At 46.5% G+C, this 16,585-nt stretch overlaps 1 protein-coding gene across 2 annotated transcripts in view; it reads left to right on the forward strand.

Annotated features, from left to right (window-relative positions):
- The first annotated feature begins 5,014 nt into the window (after positions 1–5,014).
- The window catches only part of DTNBP1 (dystrobrevin binding protein 1), a 100,066-nt gene continuing 88,495 nt past the window's right edge, over positions 5,015–16,585 (forward strand). Inside the window, exon 1 of one of the 2 annotated variants that reach the window (XM_027524241.1) lies at positions 5,015–5,214. In XM_027524241.1, coding sequence (XP_027380042.1) covers positions 5,159–5,214 — 56 coding nt within the window. In that variant the 5' untranslated portion in view covers positions 5,015–5,158. The remainder of the gene's footprint in view (positions 5,215–16,585) is intronic. The other variant, XM_027524240.1, reaches the window with a different exon arrangement.

Here is a 16,585-nt window from a genome sequence, read left to right on the forward strand (position 1 = left end):
TACCCAGTCACAGAAAGGACAGGTCACCACAGTCTCCTCGCCTGGCAGCCTGTCCTTATGGAGAAGAATGGCTGTTCTTTACTGGATGTTTGCACCCAAGAAAAAGAGAGGAGGGGGCCAGGTCCCTAATTCCCTAAACCACTAATCAGAATAGTCACCTCGGCTCCGCCAGGAAAAGTCTATCCTCACAGCCCCTCTCATTTGCCTCATTCAATCTCAGCCACTAGTAGATCCTGTCTTTAAAATGTTGATATTTTGTTCATCACAATTTTTTTCATTAATTTAAAACTTTTCGAATGTTGCATTTAAATATTATTTGATTTATTAAGGTTTTTAGTTCCCCCTTAAGTTTTACACCTGCCTTACCCACCTCACCCTAGTCTCAGACCCCGTTTTAAAATAAATGTGTGAGCAAATAAACAACTTCTTTCTTTTAAAATATCTATCTATTTCTGGCTGTGCTGGGTCTTCACCGTTGGGCGAGCCAGAGCTGTCTCTAGTTGTGGCGAGCAAGGGCTACTCTCCAGTGGTGGCCCGTGGACTTCCCATTGCAGTGGCTCCCTGCTGTGGAGCACCGGATCCAGGGCACCAGGGCTTCGGTAGTTGTTCATACAGGCTCAGTTTCCCGGCAGCATGTGGGATCTTCCGGGACAAGGGACTGAACTAGTGTCCCTTACATTGCAAGGCAGATTCTTAACCACTGGACCACCAGGGAAGCCCCAGATAACTTTTTCTTAATTAAGCAATTACTAAATAAATTGTCAGATAGTATCATGTACTAAGTTGAGAAACAGGATGTATAGGAAGTGGTTGGGCCTGTAACTGGAATGATCAGAAAAGATCTACGTTCAGTTCAGTTCAGTCGCTCAGTTGTGTCCGACTCTTTATGACACCGTGAATTGCAGCACGCCAGGCCTCCCTGTCCATCACCAACTCCTGGAGTTCACTCAAACTCACGTCTATCAAGTCGGTGATGCCATCCAGCCATCTCATCCTCTGTCATCTCCTTCTCCTCCTGCCCCCAGTCCCTCCCACCATCAGAGTCTTTTCCAATGAGTCAACTCTTCGCATGAGGTGGCCAAAGTACTGGAGTTTCAGCTTTAGCATCATTCCTTCCAAAGAATATCCAGGGCTGATCTCCTTTACAATGGACTGGTTGGATCTCCTTGCAGTCCAACGGACTCTCAAGAGTCTTCTCCAACACCACAGTTCAAAAGCATAAATTCTTTGGCGCTCAGCTTTCTTCACAGTCCAACTCTCACATCCATACATGACTCCTGGAAAAACCATAGCCTTGACTAGACGGACCTTTGTTGGCAAAGTAATGTCTCTACTTTTGAATATGCTATGTACGTTGGTCATAATTTTCCTTCCAAGGAATAAGCGTCTTTTAATTTCATGGCTGCAGTCACCATCTGCAGTGATTTTGGAGCCCAAAAAAATAAAGTCTGACACTGTTTCCACTGTTTCCCCATCTATTTCCCATGAAGTGATGGGACCAGATGCCATGATCTTCGTTTTCTGAATGTTGAGCTTTAAGCCAACTTTTTCACTCTCCTCTTTCACTTTCATCAAGAGGCTTTTGAGTTCTTCTTCACTTTCTGCCATAAGGGTAGTGTCATCTGCACATCTGAGGTTATTGATATTTTTCCTGGCAATCTTGATTCCAGCTTGTGCTTCTTCCAGCCCAGTGTTTCTCATGATGTATTCTGCATAGAAGTTAAATAAGCAGGGTGACAATATACAGCCTTGACGTACTCCTTTTCCTATTTGGAACCAGTCTTTTGTTCCATGTCCAGTTCTAACTGTTGCTTCCTGACCTGCATACAGATTTCTCAAGAGGCAGATCAGGTGGTCTGGTATTCCCATCTCTTTCAGAATTTTCCACAGTTTATTGTGATCCACACAAAGGCTTTGGCAAAGTCAGTAAAGCAGAAAGAGATGTTTTTCTGGAATTCTCTTGCTTTTTTGATGATCCAGTGGAAGTTGGCAATTTGATCTCTGGTTCCTGTGCCTTTTCTAAAACCAGCTTGAACATCTGGAAGTTCATGGTTCACGTATTGCTGAAGCCTGGCTTGGAGAATTTTGAGCATTACTTTACTAGCATGTGAGATGAGTGCAATTGTGCGGTAGTTTGAGCATTCTTTGGCATTGCCTTTCTTTGGGGTTGGAATGAAAACTAACCTTTTCCAGTCCTGTGGCCACTGCTGAGTTTTTGCTGGCATATTGAGTGCAGCACTTTCACAGCATCATCTTTCAGGATTTGAAATAGCTCAACTGGAATTCCATTACCTCCACTAGCTTTGTTCATAGTGATGCTTTCTAAGGCCCACTTGACTTCACATTCCAGGATGTCTGACTCTAGGTGAGTGATCACACCATCGTGATAATCGGGGTCGTGAAGATCTTTTTTGTATTCTTGCCACCTCTTCTTAATATCTTCTGCTTCTGTTAGGTCCATACCATTTCTGTCCTTTATCGAGCCCATCTTTGCATGAAACGTTCCCTTGGTATCTCTAATTTTCTTGAAGAGATATCTAGTCTTTCCCATTCTGTTGTTTTCCTCTATTTCTTTGCATTGATCACTGAGGAAGGCTTTCTTATCTCTTCTTGCTATTCTTTGGAACTCTGCATTCAGATGCTTATATCTTTCCTTTTCTCCTTTGCTTTTCGCTTCTCTTCTTTTCACAGCTATTTGTAAGGCCTCCCCAGACAGCCATTTTGCTTTTTTGCATTTCTTTTCCATGGGGATGGTCTTGATCCCTGTCTTCTGTACCATGTCATGAACCTCCATCCATAGTTCATCAGGCACTCTATCAGCTCTAGTCCCTTAAATCTATTTCTCACTTCCACTGTATAATCATAAGGGATTTGATTTAGGTCATACCTGAATGGAGAAGGCAATGGCACCCCACTCCAGTACTCTTGCCTGGCAAATCCCATGGACAGAGGAGCCTGGTAGGCTGCAGTCCATGGGGTCGCTGAGGGTTGGACACGACTGAGTGACTTCACTTTCACTTTTCACTTTCATGCATTGGAGAAGGAAATGGCAACCCACTCCAGTGTTCTTGCCTGGAGAATCCCAGGGACAGGGGAGCCTGGTGGGCTGCCGTCTCAGGGGTCGCACAGAGTCGGACACGACTGAAGTGACTTAGCAGCAGCATACCTGAATGGTCTAGTGGTTTTCCCTACTTTCTTCAATTTAAGTCTGAATTTGGTAATAAGGAGCTCATGATCTGAGCCACAGTCAGCTCCCAGTCTTGTTTTTGCTGACTGTACAGAGCTTCTCCAACTTTGGCTGCAAAGAATATAATCAATCTGATTTTGGTGTTGACCATCTGGTGATGTCCATGTGTAGCGTCTTCTCTTGTGTTGTTGGAAGAGGGTATTTGCTATGACCAGTGTGTTCTCTTGGCAAAACTCTTTGCCCTGCTTCATTCCGTATTCCAAGGCTAACTTTGCCTGTTACCCCAACTGAGATCGAATACCACAAAGGAGCCGGTGGTGGGATAATTTGGAGAAAAGCTTGTGAAAAGGCCTAGGAAATGAACCTAGGATTTTCAGGGAACACACAACACACCAAAGGTTATTGCGGCTTACATGTCAAGGAATGACAGGTGAGTAGTACTTTAGGTAGAAGATCAGGAAGGGTTCAAATTTTGAGACTTTGTAAGCCCAGTGAGGAGTTTGACTTTTTTCCTAAGAGCACAGAAGGATTTAAAGCAGGAAAGCAACATGATCTGATTGCTCTTTTTAAATAATTCTCTTTGGCTGTTGTGTCAAGGATGCGTTATGGGGGTGTACATGGTGAAAGAGGAGAATCAGATACCTCAGTATTCCTGGTGAAAGACTATGGTGTCTTGGACTAGGGTGATTTTAGTGAAGACAGAGAAAGAGGAGCAGGTTCTACCAATACTTTAGAAGTAGAGTTGACTGGACTTGATGAATTAATATTCAGCAGGTGAGGAATAGAACTGGGTAATTTCGAGTGGCTTAACTTGAGCAACCAGGTGGATGGTGGTGCCACTTAATGAAATGGAAGAGGCTGGGATTAGGTTCGAAAGTGAGCTTGCAATCACATTTTCAATTTTTGGTGTTTGGGGTTTGCAGATGCCTGTTGGATACAGGTGGAGTTAATAATTGGTGTGACCTGAAGCAGGGGGAGGGAGGACTAGGCTGAAGACGGAGATCTCGGGCGTCATCTGTGCCTTGATAGAATTTACCGCATTGTAATGGATAGAAAAACCCAGGCAGAGAGCATACAAGAAGGGCGGGAGGCTGCAAATGCAGCCTCTGGAGAAGCAGTTAAAACAGGAGGAGGAGGAATGGGCGGAGAGCGTGCAAGTATGGAGTCTTAAGACTGGGATAAGGAATGGCATCAGAACCAAGAGGTCGAGAAAAAAAATCAGAGAAGTAACAAATGGAAGCCACGGGTGACACGACAAAGGCTGGGACAGGCTGACGAGAAGAATGGAAAGTCAGGCGGTCGGAACAGTCACCACTTTCTCATCGAAGAAACCGAAGCTGTGAGTGGTTAACTTTCATCATCCAAGGTCAGAGCCAGCGGGCTCAGATCCTGGAACCAGAGCCCAGGAGAGTGTCCGCGACAGGTCCACTCATTCAAGGAAGCGCTGAATGTAAAGCATTCTTTGACGCGGCCGCTTCTATTTTAGAGCGGAAAGGCAGCCGGCCGGGGTGGGGCGAGAACAGAGCGTCAGAGCGGCGGGCTGTCTCCGCCTGCGGGGAGGGACCACCCCCCCTTTCCCGCAGCCCGAGCCGGCGCGCCCCACTGCGGCTGCGCGGGCCTGTGTGGGGCGGGGCGGGAACGCGGAAGGGGCCGCGCCGCGGGGACGAGCAAGGGCGGGGCGGGAACGCGGAACGGTCGCGCCTCACGGGCGAGCAAGGCTGGGGCGGGGGCGGGGCCGGCGCGCGGCGTCGGGGCGGGGACGCGGGGACGAGCAAGGGCGGGAGGCGGGGCCGGCCGCGGGGGCGAGCAAGGGCGTGGGCGGGGCCGGCCGTGGGGTGCGGGCGGGGACGCGGAAGGGCCGCGCCGCGGGGACGAGCGAGAGCGGGGGGCGGGGCTGGCCGCGGGGCGCGGGGCGTGAGGTGACAGGTTCGGGGGGGCGGTGGCGGCCTGAGCAGCTGAGACGCGGCGGCGATGCTGGAGACCCTGCGCGAGCGGCTGCTGAGCGTGCAGCAGGATTTCACCTCCGGGTGGGTACACGGTGGGGGACGGAAAGGGTCCCGAACGGCCGGGCCGGGGAGCCGGGACGCCGCCTCCGCACACCCGGGGTCTCATCTCGCGCCCGCCACTCCCCTCACCCAACCCCGGGCCTCCCATCCGCGCCCGGGCGGGGACAGTAGCCAACTTTCCGGGTTCGGCCCGGCCGCACGAAGTAACTTACGTCCCGCCGGGCAGGCTCAGACCCGCTCGCCGGGGCCGGGAGCGGGTCCGGAAGGCTGCAGGCGGCCGGGGGTCGGGCAGTCCTTCCCCGGCAGATCCGGCCGGCCCGAGAGGGGTCGGGTGAGAGGCGAGCGCGCCCCCGCCCCCACGAGGGACGGCGACCCTGCGCCCCCTCCCACGCTGCCGAGACCCCTGCCGGCTCGGGGCGCCACCCCCTCCAGACCGCCGGGGCCCTGCGGGCGTTTTGTCCGCCCCCGCGCGGAGGCTGAGCACCTCTTCTTCCCCTTTTGATTTCTCTCTCTACCTCGGGTTCAGCGCCTCAGTGAAGAAACTCTCGGGCCAGAGAAATGCCAGAACTGGCGATCCCTTCATGCCCTAGTGGTGACGCGCACGCGGACCTAGCGGTTCCCGAACTTTGCTTGGAATCTCCTGGCAACCATCCCGGTGCGTGCCCGGGTCGCAGAGGCTATCAGCTACACCAGGCTGAGGATGGGGGTTCGAAAGACCACCCCCGCCCAGGTGATTCCAGTTTGGCGTAGACTCTAACGCCAGAGGCCCTGCGATCTTACCTCTATCACTTAAGCCAACGCGTTTCTACAAGTTTCTCTGCCTCACTTTCCGCGACTGTTACAACAACGGGGATGATGAAGATGGTTCTCATCTCATAGGGTTATTGTGAGGATGAGTGAACTAACGTGTAAAACAACGCACTCACGTTGTGTGACTGTTGTTACTAGTGCTTAATTCAACTTTTCCATTTCTTCCCAAAGGGTGTCACTTTGATAAAGGATGCGCCTGGCCCCTTTAGATTACGGATCCGTTGGTGAAAGCTCAGCCTATGAGGGCCTCTCCATCATGTTTTACGTTTCTGATGAGAAAGATGTTAGCTACAATTGTATCTTAGTGGACAAAAATGTTTATATTTTTTGCCTCTTAGGTGCTGAGTAGTAACTTTGGAGAAGGAAATGGCAGCCCACTCCAGTGTTCTTGCCTGGAGAATCCCAGGGACGGGGGAGCCTGGTGGGCTGCCGTCTATGGGGTCGCACACGACTGAAGCGACTTAGCAGTAGCAGCAGTAAACAGGCAAATACTTGAGCACTTACATGTAAAGCATTTTTGGTCGTCTTGGTTTGGTGTCTTTATGAATGTTAATTGTAGATGTCCTAGGAGTTATTGACGCTGTGCTTGATTGCTTGCATTCCCTGGCACCCCCCCCCCTTTAAATTTAAAAACTAACTTATTTTCAGAATGTAAATTATTGAAACGTTGGGGTATAATGCTGCAGTGGTAGCAGGAGAACAGTACGTCGCAGATAAGCCCATCTGGTACAGCCCTCCTGTCATTACCTTAAGAAATTCCTTGCTGGAGTAACAGCCTATCTTCTGGGAGTTACAGCTACTGAAACTTTACAGGTCCGGTGGTTGCCTCTGAACCCATTCATTCTTTGAACTTTGCTCGAGAAGGTTCAACTCACCTAGGAATATGGATTCTCCCAGACCATCCTGGGAGATCTAGAAAACCTGAGTTGAGGATTGAGTTACAGAGAAGGGTGGAGGGAATCTGGATAGAACGCCTTCTTGAAAACTGAATTTACCTGAAGCATGCCAGAAACTGGGGCCAGTTTGGGATTGGAAATCCTGAGAGGGCTTCCATTCTGTGAAGGCCCTTCGTGGGCTTCCTTGTACAGGTCACTCTGAGCCGACAAGCCACTGGACTGGCCATGTGTGCCATTAGCCTGTCACCTGGCAGAGAAATCACTCCTGCTCAAGGTGAAATTAAACACAGCTGTATCCTGAAATGTGAAGTCAAGTGGGCCTTAGAAAGCATCACTATGAACAAAGCTAGTGGAGGTGATGGAATTCCAGTTGAGCTACTTCAAATCCTGAAAGATGATGCTGTGAAAGTGCTGCACTCAATATGCCAGCAAATTTGGAAAACTCAGCAGTGGCCACAGGACTGGAAAAGGTCAGTTTTCATTCCAATCCCAAAGAAAGGCAATGCCAAAGAATGCTCAAACTACCGCACAATTGCACTCATCTCACATGCTAGTAAAGTAATGCTCAAAATTCTCCAAGCCAGGCTTCAGCAATATGTGAACCGTGAAATTCCTGATGTTCAAGCTGGTTTTAGAAAAGGCACAGGAACCAGAGATCAAATTGCCAACATCCACTGGATCATGGAAAAAGCAAGAGAGTTCCAGAAAAACATCTGTTTCTGCTTTATTGACTATGCCAAATCCGTTGACTGTGTGGATCACAATAAACTGGAAAATTCTGAAAGAGATGGGAATACCAGACCACCTGACCTGCCTCTTGAGAAATCTGTATGCAGGTCAGGAAGCAACAGTTAGAACTGGACATGGAACAACAGACTGGTTCCAAATAGGAAAAGGAGTATGTCAAGGCTATACACTGTCACCCTGCTTATTTAACTTATATGCAGAGTACGTCATGAGAAACACTGGGCTGGAAGAAGCACAAGCTGGAATCAAGATTGCCGGGAGAAATATCAATAACCTCAGATGTGCAGATGACACCACCCTTATGGCAGAAAGTGAAGAGGAACTAAAAAGCCTCTTGATGAAAGTGGAGAGTGAAAAAGTTGGCTTAAAGCTCAACATTCAGAAAATGAAGATCATGGCATCCGGTCCCATCACTTCATGGGAAATAGATGGAGAAACAGTGTCAGATTTTATTTTTTTGGGCTCCAAAATCACTGCAGATGGTGACTGCAGCCATGGAATTAAAAGATGCTTACTCCTTGGAAGGAAAGTTAAGATCAACCTAGATAGCATATTCAAAAGCAGAGACATTACTTTGCCAATAAAGGTTCGTCTAGTCAAGGCTATGGTTTTTCCTGTGGTCATGTATGGATGTGAGAGTTGAACTGTGAAGAAGGCTGAGTGCCGAAGAATTGATGCTTTTGAACTGTGGTGTTGGAGAAGACTCTTGAGTAGTCCGTTGGACTGCAAGGAGATCCAACCAGTCCATTCTGAAAGAGATCAGCCCTGGGATTTCTTTGGAAGGAATGATGCTAAAGCTGAAACTCCAGTACTTTGGCCACCTCATGAGAAGAGTTGACTCATTGGAAAAGACTCTGATGCTGGGAGGGATTGGGGGCAGGAGGAGAAGGGGACGACAGAGGATGAGATGTCTGGATGGCATCACTGACTCTATGGACGTGAGGCTGAGTGAACTCCGGGAGTTGGTGATGGACAGGGAGGCCTGGCGTGCTGCGATTCATGGGGTTGCAAAGAGTCGGACACGACTGAGCGTCTGAACTGAACTGAACTGTACATGTATATTACATGAAGGCACTGAGGGATTCAGAGATGAAAGCAACATGGCCCTTGCCTCTCAAAACCACCAGACGACCTAGCATTCCTTTAGAACACTTGCTATTGGTGCTCATAGAAGCCAGAGCAGCTGGCTTACAAACTAACTGGAACGTCTACCTTTGGGGTTGCCCTCGGAACTCAGTAGGGGAAAGGTGGGTGCTTTCCTGAGCTCTTTCACTGTGGAGCTTCACAGTAGCCCAGCAACAGCCTGTCCTCAGAGACTTTTCTGCTCATTTTTAGTTTCTGGAAATTCATATAACTGGAGCTGAAACCTAGGCAGTTTACTGTTTTTCAAGTATAATAGGAATATTCTTTATCAGGCTCACAAGAGAATGCCACATTAGTGGTTAAAGCATGTGTGAACACTGAATTTCAACCTTCCATTCAAACTTGGGAAAAAGCAGCTTCAAGGGACTGTATGTTGTCCATGGACTCAAGATCTTTTTTCATCAAGTTTTATTCATCATAATAGTTACATCAGAATGAAAGTAAGCCAGAAATTATGTTGCTTTCCTTCTGGGCTAACTGGGCGGTTATCTCGTGCAGGGGCTGAGGAACAGAAGGGACTGGCTCCCAGCTTCACTCTTTGCCCCTTGCTTACGTGCGTCCTCACCTGGGTTTATGTCCCCGGGAGCTCTGGGAGCCTTTTGGAGAGTTCACAGAGAACCTCTGCTCTTTAAGGACTGGCTTGAGCTCTGAGGGAAACTTTTGGGACACACTGAAGCACTTTCTTCAAATCTTCTCTGGTCTTTGATTTTTTTTAAAAAAAACCTTCAGAGCAGTTTAGACCCACAGCCTGAGGATTGATGTATTCAGGCGTGCAAACCCCTTCAGGAAAGTGAAAATCAGATTTACCAAGGGTTTACAGCTGCCTGTCACTGGCTGGCATTTCCTGTCTGTAATGCTCTGGGTGCTTTTGGATAGGGAGGAATAGAAGTTCACAGTTGTTACTTGTTGCCTCTAGACAGTGGGTGTTTCCTTCTCTTGGGTCAGAGCCCCCTCTGCCCTGACCTCGGGCCCTGCCCGCTGTGCTCATTTCTCTTCTCCCCTCCCATAGTACCATAACCTCAGAGGAGAGCATCCAACAGTCCAGTTCACAGTGTGGTAAAATGGTGAGGTTTAATGCAGGCTCTTCCTTGATTACTTACCTTTTAATACAAACGGGAAAAAAACCTTAATATTCAACTTGACTTATTACTGAGTTCCTACCAAGTGTCAGACACCAGTCTAGGAAGTCAGTCTTATCATAGAAGATTTTCTCATTTTATTAAAAAAAAAAAAAGATATGAGGCCACATGCCCAGTTTTGCCTGCTCTTTGCCAGTGTCTGTGTGTTTAGCCAGATCCTAGAGCTACTGCTGCTGCTGCTAAGTCGCTTCAGTCGTGTCCGACTCTGTGTGACCCCAGAGACGGCAGCCCACCAGGCTCCCCCATCCCTGGGATTCTCCAGGCAAGAACACCAGAGTGGGTTGCCGTTTCCTTCTCCAATGCATGCAAGTGAAAAGTGAAAGTGAAGTCGCTCAGTCGTGTCTGACCCTCAGCGACCCCATAGACTGCAGCCTACCAGGCTCCTCTGTCCATGGGATTTTCCAGGCAAGAGTACTGGAGTGGGGTGCCATTGCCTTCTCCGCCTGGAGCTACAAGCTTAATGAAAACAGTGTCTGCCCTCCAAATGCCCGAGCCTGGCGGTAACATAAAGCAAAGCAGAAGGAAGTGAACGTGGAAGATACAGGTGATGTGGATTGTGAGCTCAGAGGAGTCATTAGTTGAGATGCTTCAAAGAAGAGCTGACTTCTAGACTGGCCTGGAAGAGTGAGGAGACATGAGGCTAGATTTGCCTGAGGGATTTCAGAGATGAACCTCTTGTGGGAGAGGAACCTGGAAAGGAAGTTCAGTGTCTGATAATAGAGGGTCATCAGTGCTTTGCAAATTAATTCATTTAGAAAATATTTATTGGGCACTTCCCTGTTGATGGGGCTTCCCTAGTAGCTCACATGCTACTGCAGTATGCCTGCAGTGCAGGAGACCCAGGTTTAGTCACTGAGTTGGGAAGACCTGTTGCAGAAGGCAATGGCTATGCCCTCCAGCATTCTTGCCTGGAGAATTCCATGGACAGAGGAACCTGGTGGGCTGGAGTCCATGGGGTCACAAAGATTCAGATGCAACTGAGCCGCTAACACTTAACACCTGTTGACGAGTACCAGGGTTACACCAGAGAATGCACACCAGACAGCAAATAATGGCCCTGCCCTCACTCCACTGGTAGGAAGCTGAAAATCCAGAAGGTCGGTAGTACTGTTGCTGAAAACAAGGCAGGTTCAGGGGTTGGGTGGGGGTGGGAGGACTGCTGTCTTATAGAGGATGGTCATGGCTTATTTTTAGGTTGGCTAATCTGAAGGTTTTTGTGGAGGGGAGCAGGCTGAGCCTACTTGTATTTGTGGAAGAATAATTTGAGAGGCAGGGTGACGGGAGGACTAGAGATGGGAAACGGAGATTATTTAGGAGGCTATAATTATGGAGCAGATGAGAGATGATGAAAAGGCAGTGCTGGTGGAAATTTGACAGAGGGAATAATGACAGGCACTGGTCAATTTCATAAAAAATGAGACTAGCAAGTGAAAAAGGTGGAGGAATTGGGAATCTTAATTTTGGAGTATCTTAGATAGTGATGTCGTTTACCAACAGAGAAGTTGAGGAGCTTTGAGAGAGAAGGAGCAGTTGGCAGTGAATGTGTTGCAAAGTCCAAGAAGCAGCAGGAAATTCAGGAAACACTGAGGAAAGAGGTCAGGACAGACTGGGTGCATTCTAGGGTGATTAGAATAGAGACCGTGTCCAGTCCTCTCCCCTGCCCGAGTCTGCAACTTTCGTGTGAGTCTCAGCCGTCAGAGCTTTGGGGTCCTGTGCACTTTTAGGTATGATTGATGCTTTTGTGTTTCCTGATTTTGAGTTAAAAAAAAAAGTTAATGGGGAAGATATAATAGATTGGATTTGTATTCATAAATAGAATTTAAAGTCAAAATAATAGAGGCGTGAAAATGTCGTAGGACAAAATATGCTAATTAATACATTTTGTGGTGTTTTAAAGCAGTTACTCTGGCCTTTCATAATAGCTGATGGGTTTTAGATGAGTAGGACGTTGAAGTGCAAATAAGTGGAATGCCATTGAGGTCCCCCAAGCCATTGAGTCAGGCCCAGAAAGCCATTTCCTGCTCAGCAGTCATTGCCGAGCTCCACCTTTCATTCTGTGAAACTACTTCTTAAACTTTTGGTCCAAGAGGTTTTGCTGCTGCTGCTGCTGCTAAGTCGCTTCAGTCGTTTCTGACTCTGTGCGACCCCATAGACAGCAGCCCACCAGGCTCCCCCATCCCTGGGATTCTCCAGGCAAGAACACTGGAGTGGGTTGCCAATCCCTTCTCCAATGCATGAAAGTGAAAAGTCAAAGTGAAGTCGCTCAGCCATATCCGACATGGACTGCAGCCTACCAGGCTCCTCCGTCCGTGTGATTTTCCAGGCAAGAGTATTGGAGTGGGGTGCCATTGCCTTCTCTGAGAGGCTTTGCTAGTTATCTCCATTTCTCAAGAAGATATCTCTGTCTTAGTATTTTCTGTAAAGCTTAAAGAAAATAAATGTGCTATGGTCAAACAAAGGTCAGTCTTCGAAACAATCTCAAAATATTGTGGTGTGATGATGAATTTGAAAGCAAGTGCTTCGGACTCTGCAGCACGCGTTGGTTGCTTTGAGTGGGAAACAATTGAGAGGCGGCTCACTTTGAAGTCTGTGTGTGAACATGCTCACGCAGTGGCACGCCTGTCTCCCTGGGGGTGTGCTGTGTTGGGAAGAAGGCTAGGAACGGAGGAGAAGCCTTTTATGGGAGCTGGTGCACTGGGGGACCTCTGTTTTGTTTTACCTTGGCCCTGCAGTGTACATAGCTTTTTTCTTGATGGTGACCATTTTTATTATAGTTGGTGATCATTTTTATTATACTTTTTGTTTGAATTGCCTCTAATTTACAGTTACAGCCTGCTGCCAGAGTCATATTCGGAATTTCCTTTAATTCTTGTGGCAAATCATTATGGTCAGTATAATACTCCTATTTTATGGTTTAGGAAACAGGAATTGCACTCAGACCAGCATTTCCTTCTCAGCGTGGCAAGACACTGTGGGACTTGATTAATGGGTTGTTTGCAGCCCATAATCACTGTGAGAAACTTAAGAGTTGTCCCCAGATAAAAATGGTAAGCTCCTGTCTGTTGAATTCTGGCTTCCCAGTATGTACTTCAGAAAGGACCTTTTTGCTTTTGGGAGGATTACTTGTTACATTTTCAGCTTAAAAAGTGTTACATTGATTATTTTTAATCCTTTCTTTAACTTTTTTCACTGTTTCCAACTTTCTTCTTGCTACTTTGTTTTCTCCAGCAGTTTCTATTCTGAATGTGGCATATTGATGAGTTATATAGAAAAGGTGTGATAAGAAAAGATGAACGTCTACAAGACTGTTTTTTGTTATGAAAACTTAAAAAAATTTTTTTATCTATTAATTTATTTGGCTGTGCTGGGTGTTGCTATGCGAGCTCTTCTCTAGTTGTGGCAAGCAGAGGCTACTCTCAAGTTGCACGAGCTTCTCATTGACGTGGCTTCTCTTGTTGCGGCTCCCGGGCTCTAGAGCACAGGCTCAGTGGTTGTGGTTCGTGGACCCAGTTGTTGGGGCTCCCAGGCCCTAGAGCACAGGCTCAGCGTTTGCGGTGCGTGGACTCAGTTGTTGCGGCTCTAGAGAGTTCCTTTGTGTACTTGTGCCTGCCCCTTGCCCTCTCTTGACTCCCATGTGTTAGTCTGTGGTCATGACCAGCACCCAGCCAGGTACTCCTGTGAGCTTGGGGGAACGGTTCGCTATCACTAAGAGTCTCTCAGGCAGCTTTTAGGGTGGTGGGGAGGATGGGGTGAATTTAGGAAAAGGATTACATGGTCATAAACTGAGAGCATGGAAGGAGTTGGGAAGAAAATGTTAACTGTCTAAAGATCCACTTTTAAGTCTTTGGGTTGTTGGGGCTCCCGGGCTCTAGAGCACAGAATCAGTAGTTGTGGCGCGTGGATGTAGTTGTCCCATAGCATGTGGGATCTTTCCAGACCAGGAATCAAACCCATGTCTCCAGCACTGGCAGGCGGATTCTTAACCACTGAGTCACCAAGGAAACTCCAAAGCTTTTTTTTTTAACAACGTTTTAAACATTTACAAAAGTATACACAGTGAGCCCCACATGTACATTATTCATATACAACAGTTCGTTATTGTCTCATTTACTCAGGCTCTCTTATTTGTAGAGTATGAGCTTTCCTGATGGCTCAGATGGTAAAGGATCCACCTGCAATTCAGAAGACCTGGATTCCATCTCTGGGTTGCGAAGATCCCCTGGAGGAGGGCATGGCAACCCACTCCAGTATTCTTGCCTGGAGAATCCTGTGGACAGAGGAGCCTGGTGGGCTACAGTCCATGGGATCTCAAAGACTCAGACATGACTGAGTAACTAACACTGTTTATAGAGTAAACCTCAGACTTAGTTCTTATCTCTCTCATAAATCAATTTTCATCTTAAAAAAATATATAAATGCAATGCCAATATCATACCTAACAAAATTAATACTAGTTCTATGGTATTATCAATTATTCAGTCCATAATCAAATTTCCTGGTTCTTAAAAGTATCTTTTTACAGTTGATTTGTTCAAATCCAGATCAAATAAGTTCCACACATTATAGTTGGTTAAAAACCAATTTTTAAAGCAGATGGTTGTTAAAGAGCCACCTGGGGAAGCTTGCTCACCCTTCCAATAATTTTAGTTTCAGCTCCCTGTAAGCTTCCTCTTTTCTGTTTCATTCCAAACCAATTTTGTCTTTGTTTTGGGGAAGTGTGGAGGAGAACCCCAAATTTGATACAATTGAGAATTTACAGTTTTTTTCAGAAATAAATATTTGAAATACTAACCTAGAGATTTTCTCGGTTGTATAATGAGTGGTCCAAAGATGATCTTAGCAGTTTGCTTCCATATCCTTGTTACCATATGAATTGTCCCAAACCACTGAAAATAATACTAGAATCATTTTGACTATAATGCACTGCTGTGTCCGTTTGTTCTAGTACAGCTCTACCTGGGATGTCACAGCCAAGTGCCTTCGTCAGATTTTGGAGTGGAAATGGCTGAATGGCTGTCAAAATAACTTTCTTGAGCTGTTGCTTAATCTTAGTTTAAACTGGATTTACTGGTTTCCAAGCTAAGCTTGAAATTTTTTATTGTTTTTCTAGGACAAGTAAGACTTTCTAAATTTAGCTCATCTGGAGAGATGTCTACACATAGTTTTGTATTAAAGAGATTGCTAAGTATTTTTTTTTTAACATTGTAGAGGAATTGATCTCATCAATATTTTAGTTTTTGAAAAAGAACATAGAATAATATTAAAAATGTCTTGGTGTGAAATTAATACTGCAACTTGTTGAAAAATGGCATTTGATATTGGAAGTCCCTTTCTGGTTTTGAGCTAGGCACCGTTGACCAAAAAGTTGGACTCCTCTGTCAGCGAGTACATGGACAGCTGTGCACAGCAGAGGGTTGGGCATTCTAGGAGAGTCAGCCAGTGTGCTGGGACAGGACAACTCAGCTGGTACGCTAGGACAGCTTCTGGCAGGTTGCAGTAGGGCATCGTGAGGAGGTAGCACCTGTGTCCGCTTTACGAAGGCTTTGTGGGGCTAGCTGCGGTATTGTGGCCTGTGCTTCAGACTCTGTTTAGAAGTGAATATTTGTGGAAGTATCAGATTAAGAAGAACATGTCCAGATGTCTTCATTGTATGTGGGAATATCTCATAGTTGAGTTCTCACTTTTTGACTGTTATATGATAGAGTCCAACTCAAAAGTAGGTAAAAATGGGCTGGTGAAGTTAAAAAAAAATTATATATATAATACAAAGTTTACAGCCTTCATATTTTACATATAGAAAAGCTTAATTTTCTTACGTATGCATTTCTAGCCCATTTATGTTTTCCAGCCCAATAATTTAAAAAAGCACATAGAAGGGGAGTAGGCTTCCCAGGTGGCACTAGTGGTAAAAAAGAAAAAAAAAAGAAAACAACCACAAACCCTGCCTGCCAATGCAGGAGACATAAGGTGTGGGTTCGATCTCTGGGATGGGAAGCTCCTCTGGGGGAGGATACAGCAACCCACTCCAGTATTCTTGTCCGGAGAATCCCATGGACAGAGGAACCTGGCAGGTTACAGTCCATAGGGTCACAAAGAGTCACTGAAACGACTTAGCACTCACGCAGGCTGCTATAGTTAAACAGCTAGCAGAAGCAGTAAGTAGTAGCTGATACGATGACCAGTGGTAGAGATGGAAAATTTACATTTTTAAAAAACTGCTATAGGATCCTGAACAGACTCCCAAAACCACTGTAGGTTGATTTCAGGTTGGCAAATGATGAGGCATTCCTAGCTCAGAAACATCTAAGGAATGTACTGTTTTGTTGTGAAATGCAGTCAGTGGTGTTCATGATAATGACCCTAAATTATCAGAAAATGTACCAACTCCTCTTTAATGAAAGAGGTTTTTAATGTATTTTAGAAACTTTTTATCAATAGCTAAAATTTCTCAGAATGTTGGCACTTAGAGAGTGCTTAGTATAGTATCTCTTTAAAATGTGTTGGTTAGACAAAGAAAACAGACTTATGCACATAGAGGGGGCTGGGTGGAGCTGGGGGGAAAAGAGTCTGGGACAAATGGAGAGAGTCGAGTGGAAATATATACACTACCTTACTATGTAAAACGGCTAGCCACGGGGGGTTTGCTGTATGACTTGG

This window comes from Bos indicus x Bos taurus, chromosome 23, assembly GCF_003369695.1.
Source record: "Bos indicus x Bos taurus breed Angus x Brahman F1 hybrid chromosome 23, Bos_hybrid_MaternalHap_v2.0, whole genome shotgun sequence".
NCBI classification, from domain to species: domain Eukaryota; kingdom Metazoa; phylum Chordata; class Mammalia; order Artiodactyla; family Bovidae; genus Bos; species Bos indicus x Bos taurus.